Source organism: Chanos chanos, chromosome 10 (assembly GCF_902362185.1).
Source record: "Chanos chanos chromosome 10, fChaCha1.1, whole genome shotgun sequence".
NCBI lineage: Eukaryota > Metazoa > Chordata > Actinopteri > Gonorynchiformes > Chanidae > Chanos > Chanos chanos.
This window is the reverse complement of record NC_044504.1, coordinates 5,315,841-5,328,170: the sequence shown is the minus strand read 5'-3', so window position 1 is coordinate 5,328,170 and position 12,330 is coordinate 5,315,841. Positions and strand designations below refer to the sequence as shown.

Here is a 12,330-nt window from a genome sequence, read left to right as displayed (position 1 = left end):
GCAGGAAGGAAAAAGAGAAAAAGAGAGGGAGAGAGAAAAAGAGAAATAGAGAGGGTGAGAGAAAAAGAGAAATAGAGAGGGAGAGAGAAAAAGAGAGAAGGATATGGTGCACTTCACATCTGCTAAGACTGAGAGCTGATGGGAGACCACTTGAAGACAAAAAAAACCTGGTCCCTAGAAACCTACTCTACTCCACTACACTACTCAAGCCTTGCAGGGAGACAGCCGGGCCTGCAGGGGGTGCTGTGTTCTGAGGACATACCTCCATGGGGCAGGGCAGTCTGTCCGGGGGAGTGAGGGGGGACAGGGCTGGGCTGCTGTGGCAGGAGGATGTGGGGGTAGAGGGACTTGAGGAGGGGGGTGAGGGCTGACTCTGCTGAAGCAGGTCAGGCAAGAGGTGGATACGGCCCGAAAACCCGTTCCTGTCCTGGAGCCCCGTCAGACCGGGACCAGGGCCCGGGCCAAAGCCCGAACCCGGTAGCGGGCGCTTTTTCAGATCCCCTGAGCTCTGGAATCAAGAATATGCAACACGCTGGGTCTAAACTTGTCCAGTGAGAGAGAAAAGACACTCGACTGCAAAGACCCTCCCGGTGATTCACAAGAAATGAAAATACAGCTGTTCATGTTATTGACCCAATCAACCCGTGGAAACTTTCCAATATGTCGACACAGGCCACAGACTCTCCCAGAGTTGCAAACAAAGCCACTTGAAGAGAGATAATACTGAGCATTTATATTCAAATGAGGTCTATCTATATGATTACGAAACCTCTCCATGAGAAGCTAATGTCACTACTTATCTCCTTGAGATAAAAACGTGGTGAGACATTAAACCCTGTGTCACGGTTAAGGGACAGAGACTGTTGTGTAACCACTGTCATAGTGTCCTAAGTCTCTCTCTCTCTCTCTCAGATTAGTATGAGGAGAAAGGCTGTGTTATAAGGTCCATTTTTTCCAGCTATCTAGCACGCTTTATCAGACATAAGAGAACCTGCACCATCTAACGGAGGGAGAATATTGTAGTGAAAGAGAAAGGCCAAATTATCTTTCACTTTTTCTTCCAAAGGATAAGACTGCAGCCTCTATTACAGTTTTCTCTGACGTATTAAAAAAAAAAGATCCTAAAATGCAGCACTCTGCAATGGCTATAACATTAACAAAAACAACAACAACAAAAACAGACATAATGTTATAAACAAAATTTAACACAGCAACATAATATGACATGGGGTAACAGATAAACAACTCAACTGTAATGTACAACACAGTACTGAACAAAAAGAGGTGAATGAGGGACATGGATAAATAAAGGGTAAATGATGTACTGACGAATAAATGTAAATGTCTGAACCGATATGGTTTTGTAACTGAGACTTCACATCCCGCCTCTCTGGGTCTTTCGTGTCATGTGTGAACACACTCGCCCTGGCAATTTTCCGGGGACGGTGTGCAAGTGTGAAAGGGGGTGTCTGCCAGTGTTGCCGGGAAAACGTATCCAGCAGTGTTCTGGTCTTATGTGTGAAAGGGGCAGTGAAGTAAAGTTATGTGTAATGGTTTATGTGCGTGTGTGTGTGTGTGTGTGTGTGTTGGGATGTTCGGCAGATCTTTGGTGCAGTGTCAACGTAGTGAGTGGCACTGAGTAGTTGTGTGTGTGCGTGTGTGTGTATGGGTGTGTGTATGACTCGGTGTTCCACCTGTCGGACGATCAGCGTGCTGTCCTTGCAAGGAGTAGAGGACGTGTCGTCTCCATCGTCATGGACAACCATGGTCTTCACAGATTCCGTCTCACCGTTGCTCAGCCTGGACGAGCTGTCAACCAAACCGCACTGGTCACGTGACATGCTTTGCCCACCAGCCCCCATAGAAATGCTACTGCACTCTCTCTTCCATCACTATGACGACGACAGCGAAGTCTCCCTGAATCACTCCAAGCTTTCTTAAAGCGTTGAGCAACTGACCAAAGCTTCTCGTTCTTCCCATAACGCTGTCTGACCATAACGACAGCTCAGCTAAACGGTGCCTGACGACCTCATTAACAACCAAATATAGAAGCTTTGCACAAACATGCTCCAGAATATTTCCAACTGCTGTTACATCAGCGCGTGACATCACAGCGGGTTGCCTGTCAGTAGCTGCCTCAGTTCTACCAATGCTCGTGCCTTATTAATATGCCGATATAAGCTCTAAAATTTAAAACTAAGAGCATGCTTTAGAAACAGCGTTTTTTTTTTTCACGTGTGTAACATAATCAAAAATTTCAATGAGGGCTGTGTCATGTTTTGTTTGTGATATGTATATGTTTTTTCATCATTTCACTGAAAAAAAAAAAAAAAAACCCTCTTCTTGTGTAAATGTTTAACAGGTTTGAGGAGTTAAAGATACCCTCCACGGGAGTCCTCGGGGCCAGAGGTCGACTCCTCCCCACCCTCCTGATCCACCTCTTCGTCATCTTCATCGTCAGTGGTTCCCGAGTCATCGCTGGAGGAAGAATAGTCTGTCACCTTGTGCGGGGGCCTGACGTCCTCTACCGCACGTAACTCCTTCGCCAGAGCGGTCAAGTCCTGCAAGAGGTCAAAGGTCAAAGGTCACATCAACCCTCCCTCAAACGCTCTTTTTTTTCATCAGTCCCTCTCTCTCTCACTCTCTCTCTCGTAACTTTCTTATTTTTTTCTACGGCTCTCTGAAATGCTGTAGCTAAATCTCCCCTTTTTCATTTCTCTCTCGCTCCAGCCTCAGTTCTCTCTCATTTTGTTTCATAGCTCTCATCACGCTTATAATTGGTTGGTGAGGCTCTGTGATTGGTTGAAGGGTCCCTGAAGATAGTCCATAAATCAGCACAGACAGGAAGCTGCAGAGAGGAGGTGGTTAAACAGGTGTGCCAGCCAATCAGAAGCCAGCTAGAACAAGAGCAAGCCAATAGATGAGAAAAAAGCGCATGACTGACAGTTTTGAGAGCCAACAACGTCCGTGCCATGAGTTAGTCAGTATTAGAGTAAACAGACCACAATGTGCGACGATGCAACAGTCAAGTAGTGTTTATCCCATGGTAACAAAAACCATGGCAACAAACCAGACAAATCAGAAGAGGCAAGCTATCAGTATCAGCCCATGGGTTTTCCCAGCCCAAAACTCCTTTCCCAAATGCTTACCACTTCAGCCTGTGGGAGTCCCACCAAAAGGCCACGTGGTAACACCAGAGGAGAAGATAAACAAAGAAAAACAAACAAACAAACAAATAAATAAACGCACACAAACCCAGCCCCCGGCACCAAAATGGGTCCAAGGGCATGAAAACATGAGGATAAAGCTTAAGTGCTCCCCCTCTCTCTTATGCAACAATGACTCTAGCACCACACACACACACACACACACACACACACAGTCTTCTACTCTAGCGCGGCTGGGCTGTCTCACCGCCGGGCGCCCTGGTCGGGCTAACTCCTTCCTCTCCTCGATTTGTTTCCCAGCATGCTCGGAGCGCTGCAGAGGGGAGCTCTCTGATTTAGATGATGCTGCAGATCAAATGACAGTTTCACACAGGTGAGCGCAGGAGGACTGACATACACAACAGACTGTGTGTGTGTGTGTGTGTGTGTGTGCGTGCGCGTGATGTGTGTGTGCGTGCGCGTGATGTGTGTATGTGTGAGACAGAAACAGTGGTTATGCAGTCACGCAGTGTATGTGAGTGTGAGATTATGGATGCACATATTTTGGTGCCTTGCCCTGTACTCTGTGTGCTTGTGTGTTTGTGTGTCTGGGTTAATAAGGGTGTGTGTGTGTATATGTGTGTGTGTCTTGGTTAATAAGGGTGTGAGTGTGTGTGTGTGTGTCTTGGTTAATAAGGTTGTGTGTGTGTCAGGGTTAAAAAGGGTGTCGGTGTGTGTGTACGTCTGGGTTAGTAAGGGTGTGTGTGTGTGTCTGTTTGGGTTAATAAGGGTGTCGGTGTGTATGCGTGTGTCTGGGTTAGTAAGGGTGTGTGTGTGCGTGTGTTTGGCTTAATAAGGGTATCGGTGTGTGTGTGTGTGTGTGTCTGGGTTAGTAAGGGTGTGTGTGTGTGTGTCAGGGTTAATAAGGGTGTCGGTGTGTGTGTGTGTGTGTATGGGTTAGTAAGGGTGTGTGTGCGCGTGTGTCTGGGTTAATATGGGTGTCTGTGTCGGTGCCTGGATTAATAAGGGTGTGCGTGTGCGTGTGTGTGTGTGTGTGTGTCAGGGTTAATAAGGGTGTCGGTGTGTGTGTGTGTGTATGGGTTAGTAAGGGTGTGTGTGTGCGTGTGTGTGTGTGTGTGTGTGTGTGTGTGTATGGGTTAGTAAGGGTGTGTGTGTGCGCGTGTGTCTGGGTTAATATGGGTGTCTGTGTCGGTGCCTGGATTAATAAGGGTGTGCGTGTGTGTGTGTGTGTGTGTGTATGGGTTAGTAAGGGTGTGTGTGTGCGTGTGCGTGTGTGTGTGTGTGTGTGTGTGTGTGTGTGTATGGGTTAGTAAGGGTGTGTGTGTGTGTGTGTGTATGGATTAATAAGGGTGTGCGTGTGCGTGTGCGTGTGTGTGTGTGTTGGTGCTCACTGCGTGGTCTGTATCTCTCTCCTGATCCTGTGTTTGAACTGCTGGAGTTGCTGCTGGATCCTGACGAGCTGCCGCTGCTCGATCTGGGCGCGAGTCTCTCCACGCGTTCCCATAGCAACCGGGGCTCAGCGTTACTATAGACAGAACAGATAGTTACACCTGCACAAATGCATGGTTCCCATGGCAACTACACCTTATACGGAGAGGAGCGTGCACTGCGCACACACGCACACACACACACAGACACACACCAACAGGTTTGCAAACAACTTTGCTATGAATTACTGTGGAAGAAGAAGAAAAAATAAAAACCCTCCAGACATGAAAGAGGCCTGAACTTTTTTTTTTCCTTTTTTTTTTTGATCTGAAAGTTAGGGTGTTAAATCCACACACACAAAACCTCTCTAAGTATTTGCAGAGTATTTGAGGTACACTACTGTTACTGAACGACATAATTCTTACACTAATTTTTGAAATATACCAGGGTGCATACCACACACACATACACACACACACACACACACACGTATCTATGTAATGTAATGTAACTTACCCGCCAATATTTCTCTGGGCTGCCTGGTTGCTAGGCAACACACTGGCCTGTTGCGAGGGGTCTCGACGAGAAAGGACAGGAGATCTGGAAGTCGTCCTTACCGGAACCTTCCAGAAAGATATGCAGACCACGCTAAACAGGTGAGTGTGTGAACGCAATGGAGGCAACAGGTGCTAGACCTAAGCATTCAACCAAAACACACCTTCAAAATCCACCAGCATGAACAGAACCTCCAAAACACAGTCCTACAAACAGAAGTCTACTCCAAACCCCAAAAAGTCAATGACAATAACAAAGCCTCACCCACTCTGTCTTGTTATCTGCCCCCTCAGAGGTGTCAGAAACAGACCAGAGCGTTGAAGACACAAGCTGGAACAAAGCATAATCCCCACAACTTTTCCCTCTACAAACAACTTCTACACTTGGACATGGACGACCGCTATGACTAGAGCTTGACTGCAGACGGAGGATCCAGGGCCTGTGCTTACCCGGGGAGGTTCCTCCTCTGCTGTGCCCAGAGCGGGGCACTGTGTGTGGGTTTGTGGGTCAGAGCGTGAGGGAGACACTGGATGATGATTGTGAGGGTCAGCGGAGCGGATGTGGAGCTGAGCGAGTGAGGGGGCGGGGTCACTGAATGAATGCGAGCGAGAGATTGGTGGAGCAGAGCTGCTCTTTAGAGCAGCTAACTGAGACCACTGGACCTTCGTGGAGGGAGAGCGAAAAAATGAAGAGGCAGGAGGAAGAGAGGGAGGGGAAGGAAAGTAAAAAAAAAAAAAAAGGGGGGGGGGTGAGGGGGGGCAAAAAAGAGAAGACAAGAGGAGGATGAGGGGCTGTGAGAGGTGAGGTGCTGAACATAGACGCTAAGGCTTTAGCTTAACAGGACAATGAAACATTTTCAGGGCCCAAACGAGAAAAAACTGAGACGGTTAAGAGTCACAAAAATGAAGATGTAAGAGCCACAGGCTGTGTATCGATGAGTGGGCGACAGTGGAAAAATCTTTTGAGCGAGAGGAGTGGCTTTTAGTAAAGGGTGTGATTTTGTTAAAACAAAAAAAAACAGCAACCATGCGTGCTTTATAGTAACAGGTGTGGCTTTTTATTGTTTGTGGATTTGGTTTAGTGTAGGGTTTTGTGACTCATTCTGAGTTCAGCCGTTGTATTTTCTGCAGGCCAGGCATTTGACTACACATGTCACACGGCGCAGTATCGGCCCCGTAAACTACTGATGTGACACGACATGTTTTTAAAAAGTACCATTTTTAACATTTTGACACACTTTAAAATGCTGCTTATATGGACCCTGAAAATGCAGCTCAACAATTTCAGCCTCTCACCACCAATAATGTGAGACTTATGAAAAATAAATAAATGAATAAATACGTGAATAACATGACCTTAAAAAAAAAAAGAAACAAAAACAACATAAACATACTGATATAGACAGTTTTACAGGCATGCATAACACACACACATACACACACACGCACGCACACAGGAATGAAGCAGATGAATATAATAGTTTGACTAGGCTAGTAAATGATAAATAGCAAAAAAGAGCACTACTCTTCACCTACACTGTAGCTGTGTTGCAGTAAAAATACTCTTTAAAACTCTGTCTGACAGTCCATCATGTAGTGTTATCAAAAGTGGTTAAACTGGTTAAATGTCCAAGTTTGGTCCATCTTCCCTGAGGGGGTTCTGGGGAGGACTGGTTCATGTGAACTTCCATTTAAAAACTTAATCATTAATAATTCCCACTTACAGTCAGGGTGAGTTATTAATGATTGTGTCACAGTGTCTCATTAGTGTGACAGCAATATACAGTGAGGTCCACACACACACGGCCTAAATCTAAAAACACAAACAAAGACACAAACACTCGCCCCTCACACCTGAGCACAAGAGCCTGCACGTACACACACACACTCACTCAGACATACACACTCACACACATACACACACGCACATACACACACATACGCACACACACGCGCACACACACACACACATACACACGCACACACACACAGGTACTCACGCAGACATGTACACAGTAATTAACATAAGAAAATTTAAAGTGTCTGGGTGAATGACATGCAGATGAAGGGAAAGGCACACCGAAAACATGCAGCGTGTGTGTGTGTGTGTATGTGCATGTGTGTGTGTGTGTGTGTGTGTGTGACAGAACTGGTCACAGGACTGACTGGACAACTTCTTCGTCTATCAGTCAAACCGACCAACACCAATTTCCACTATTGCATCAGCACATCGCAAAGGGCTGGACTTGATTTAATGACTCGATCTTTGCTCCCAAACACACCCAAACTGCAATGGAACTTAATAAACCTCCATGACCTGATGACTTGACTAAAGAGGGTTATAACAAAAAACAAAAGGCAAAGATCTCAGAGAGAGAGAGAGAGAGAGAGAGAGAGAGAGAGAGAGAGAGAGATGGAAAATGCCAACTTGTCAGGATACCAAGTAGTACATGATAGAGTTGGAAAAAAAATGACCAATGCAGCTTGTATCTGACCAACCCAGAGCACCAGAGGAAGACACAAACTACAGTGTGTGAGAAGTGGGAGAGAGGACAGAAAGAGGACATGAACACAAAGTAATGCTATTTCAAAATCAGCAACCCGTGAGAGAGAGAGAGAGAGAGAGAGAGAGAGAGGGAGAGAGAGAGGGAGAGAGAGGGACAGAGAGGGAGAGGGAGAGAAAGAGAGAGAGAGGGTGCATCCAGTGAAGAGAGTCATGTTACTAGTGAATGAAGAAAGCAGGAGAGACACTGTGAAATTCATTCTTCTCCTTTACACAGAAAAGAGAGAGAGAGAGAGAGAGAGAGAGAGAGAGAGAGAAGGAAAACCTGGAAAAAGACAGAGTTATTGTGAAGCGAATATTAGGTTATTATATTGGGTTAAATTCCACAGCTGTAGATGCCTGAAGACCAAGAGAAAACACAGAGAAGCCAGCGTATAAAAAGAGATTAAGTTTGAGTGAGTTTCTTTCAGAGCGTGAGAGAGCAAAAAAAAAACCCCACTACCAGTCTACTCAGACACTGGGAAATAGAAACACTACCAGTTTAATCAGACACTGGGAAATAGAAACACTACCAGTTTAATCAGACACTGGGAAATAGAAACACTACCAGTCTACTCAGACACTGGGAAATAGAAACACTACCAGTCTACTCAGACACTGGGAAATAGAAACACTACCAGTTTAATCAGACACTGGGAAATAGAAACACTACCAGTTTAATCAGACACTAAGGACAGGGATGATCTACTGGAGCAAGAGGCGAGAGAGAAATGCATTTGTTAGCACTAACCACCCGACAGGACATCTAGTCTGACTGCCCCCGATTAAAAAGAGAGAGAGGGTAAGAGAGAGAGAGACACAGAGAAAGAGAGACACAGAGAGAGAGAGAGACTGCAAGAACTGCAAGAACTGAGGGAGGCTGTACTTCAGAGAGCTCTTAAGAGGAAAAAAAAGGGAGAAAGATTAAAAAAAAAAAAAGTCTGAAAGGTCTTGAAAGCGGTGGATATGTGTGTGTGTGTGTGTGCGTGTGTGTGCCTACGCATGTGTGCGTGTGTGTGTGCATGCGCAGGCGTGCACGCGTGTGTGTGTATGTGTGTGTGTGTGTGTGTGTGCGCGTGTGTTTTTGTGTGTGTGTGTATGTGTTGGGGACGGGTTGCATGTGTACGGGGGCCAGCTTCACCATGGTTACCTGCGGTTCCATGGGTCGGTGCATGGCTGGCTGGGCTGACTCGGAGGCGTTGCCATTGGAGAAGGTTTCGGCACGAGGGGGCACGGCAGGGGGCTGTTTCTGGGCGGCGGCCTGAGGGGAGCCCTGGGCATTCTTCCGATACCTCTCATCCGCCTGGAATCATCACCACAGAGAGAGAGATTCAGTAAACAAACAAACAAAAACGCAGGTACTGGTCATGACCGGTCCGTTTGTTTTTTGCTAACGACAGGGTCAAATAGGTTACACAGGAAGAGAATCGAACTTGAGGTGCAGTCAGGATGCCAAAGGAGTGTGAAATGGGAGACTGTTTGTTTTGCTTTGGACCAAAGTGTGAACAGGAATACTGGAAGTCTGAGTGGGGAGTCCAGGTCTGTCTGCTGATGATTTTAAATAATGCTACAAACATTCAGAACATACTCCCAGAAGCCCCCTCTCCATCAACACGAGTGACTGGAGAGAAAAGCGGTGTAGCGAGACACAGAGAGTGTGTGTGTGTGTGTGTGTGTGTGTGTGTGTTGTTATGGCAACAGACATCTCAGATGAAACATCAAAAAGACGATTCATGGATTAGTTTCGGTGATAAGACGACACTAAACCCACAGAGCAATCCAACAAGCTCACACAGGCAGACAAAAGCATGAGAAAGCCCTGTACTGCCCTCTGTCAACACACGCTGCAGGAGGAGATGAGGCCGACAGCCAGAGAACACACGACAGACAGACAGACAGACAGACAGACAGATATATAGACAGACAGACAGACAGACAGATAGATAGATAGATAGATAGATAGATAGATAGATGAATGAATGATACAGACAGTGCATCTCTCTCTCGTCTTGGGTGGCAAAGCAACAGCGCAGTAATCAGAACACTGTGGGGCTAACGAGGGCTAACGACCTTAACGAGGACACTTGTTGTCTCAGTAAGTCTCATTAACATACAACGAGAGCAAGAGAGAGAGAGCGAGAGAGAGAGAGAGAGAGAGAGAGAGAGAGAGAGAGCGGACAGAAGGTAAACTGATTAAATTAGAGTCCATTTTTCCCCTCAGTGAAATGTACTGTCTTTATCGCTTTGAACTGCAGCACGGCAAAGAGAGAGAGAGAGAGAGAGAGAGAGAAAGAGAAATAATCGTAGGGAAAAGGGCAAGCTAATTAGATCCGTAGAGGAACTGTCTGATAAAGGATGACCCTGGCGGCTCTCTCCTTAACAAAAGACGACTACAGTCTGAGTCATAACGCCAGCATTACTCCCCAATCCGCTCCGGGCTCACAGACGTTATGGTTTGGGACCGCACAGCCAAAGGAAGAGAAAACCAACACAGACAGAGAGAGAGAGAGAGAGAGAGAGAGAGAGACGGAGGACCAAAAGATGGAGACTGTTATCGCTGAGTCGTAGCAGTCGGGGAATAAAAAGGACCACGGGACAAACACCGTTTGAGAATATAATGACTGAAAATGGCAGACGGGATTTTCTGATGCAAAACATGTATACAGAAGCACAGATAAGAATGACAGACATAAAACTGCACAGGAAAGCATTCAGACCGATGTTATTTTAATTCGTATCTTTGGAAGAGGTTTTAGTGACATCGCACGAGGCACATTCGCGTTAGCGACAGTACGTTAAAACCCGTCGGTGGTCTTTCCGACCGAAGGTGGGCCGCGAGAAAAGTGCCGTTATGTAAGGAAGCAGACCGTGCAAGCAAACAAACCCTTTACTTCTTAACGTAACGAACCGAGGTCGACACACACTCATGCTTCAGCGAACGCGTTTGTTCCAGACAGAAAACAAGGAAGATGCACGCTTCACGGTCGAGCCAGACTCAGAGAGCTTTCCTGTCTCGTGTTTGATGCGTGTTAGGAGTTTTCTCTGTCACCGACGGTTATCTGCTGAGCAGGGCAAATGCCTGTTAAGAACAGTGACGGAATCTAACTTTTAAAGACATATTAGGTTCAAGATCACGCAAAACTATGATGATGTAAAAAGCTTGAGATATTAGTGAAGTCAGTAAGCGTAAAGCAGCAGAGGAGGTAAGGTAAGGCTTATCAGACAAACACAAAACCCGCCATCCAGAGAGGGGTGAGTGGAGCAGGACGACCCGGGCGGAGGGAAAGGTTTCACCTCTCTGACGGGTTCCGAGTCAGGGGCCGGGGCCCTGGGTCCGTAGCTGTTTGGAGAGGCGGCTCGGGGCTTGTCTCGGGTCGGGTGCTGAAGCTGTTGCGAAACCTCAGCGCCGTCGGAAGCGTTCTGGGGGGGTTTGCTCTTGTCCTGAGGCGGTTGTTGAGGCTGCGGGTTACTGTGTCCGTCCGGGGGGGTCGGTTTACTCTGTGGGCTGGAGCTTTTGACTCTCTCCTGGTTTGCCTCCTGTGACGGGGGACTTCGGCTCTTGTCCTGAGAGGTCGGTTGACTCCCCTGTTCTTTTGTCGGGGGAGGTTTGATTTTGTCCGCAGGCGAGTGTTGTAACTGGGGTATTCTGCTCCGCGGCTCCGCAGGGACCTGCTGCTGCGCGTGATGGGGTTTGCTCTTGTCCGGGCCCGGCCCGGGCTGCTGGGGCTGAGGGTTCTGGTTCTTGTCGGCCGTGTGGTGCGGTTTGGGTTGTTGTTGAAGAGACAGCAGGTAAGCCTGCTCCTGCTGTAACTGCCTCTGTAGTCTCTCTGCCTGTCTCTGCTCCTCAAGCTCCCTCCATTTAAACTCCTGACACACACACACACACACACACACACGCACACGCACGCACACACACACACACACACGCACGCACGCACGCACGCACACACACACATACACGCACACACACATACACGCACACACACACACACGCACACACACACGCACACACACGCACACACACGCACACAGTGTGTACAACCTCCTGTTAACAACTCCTAGTGCCACTGTTAATCAGTCATAAACCTGAGAGAGTGACAAATAGAAATCCTGCATTTACAGAGATGTTACTGAGACAGGAGGCCTAAGGGGGTCCCCCTGTTGTTCCGCTGTGTAGCTACGGTCTCTAATCTAAAGCGGGATACCTTTTTTCTTCTGCGCAAGTTATTCCATCCCTACTGTTCTAAAGCGCAAATATTTTTACATGATCCAGTGCAGTAAAGTGAAGCAAAGATAATATTCTGAGTGCTCTGCTACGAGGTGTCCGTACACTGGAAATATATAACACCAAACCAAATCAAAAATGAGCAGCACAGACATAACGAATTGCGATGGACTGAATGAAGAACAGAGAGAAGCAGAATGGAGAGATGATGGGGTGAAGGAGTGTGAGGAGTACGGGATTCTGGACTCACTCTGAAGTTTCCCTGCTGAGAAAAAAAACGTCTTTGACACAACCCTGAACAATATCCCTTCCAAAGCTTAGAACGCCCAACCGGAGGTGTCCCGGAGTTTCAAACACTGACACAGTTTGGTACTGACACCAAAGCAAATGTTAAAGTGAGGACGACTCTCACTG

The 12,330-nt window shown here is 47.1% G+C and overlaps 1 protein-coding gene across 2 annotated transcripts in view; it reads right to left on the bottom strand.

The window, feature by feature from the left end:
• LOC115822114 (mitogen-activated protein kinase kinase kinase kinase 4-like) overlaps positions 1–12,330 on the bottom strand; it is a 50,043-nt gene that overhangs the window by 7,390 nt on the left and 30,323 nt on the right. Inside the window, exons 15-23 of one of the 2 annotated variants that reach the window (XM_030785780.1) lie at positions 11,298–11,558; positions 8,842–8,997; positions 5,600–5,812; positions 5,112–5,218; positions 4,559–4,692; positions 3,415–3,512; positions 3,150–3,158; positions 2,383–2,561; positions 1,683–1,809 (exon numbers count right to left, since the gene is read on the bottom strand). In XM_030785780.1, coding sequence (XP_030641640.1) covers positions 1,683–1,809; positions 2,383–2,561; positions 3,150–3,158; positions 3,415–3,512; positions 4,559–4,692; positions 5,112–5,218; positions 5,600–5,812; positions 8,842–8,997; positions 11,298–11,558 — 1,284 coding nt within the window. The remainder of the gene's footprint in view (positions 1–1,682; positions 1,810–2,382; positions 2,562–3,149; positions 3,159–3,414; positions 3,513–4,558; positions 4,693–5,111; positions 5,219–5,599; positions 5,813–8,841; positions 8,998–11,297; positions 11,559–12,330) is intronic. The other variant, XM_030785781.1, reaches the window with a different exon arrangement.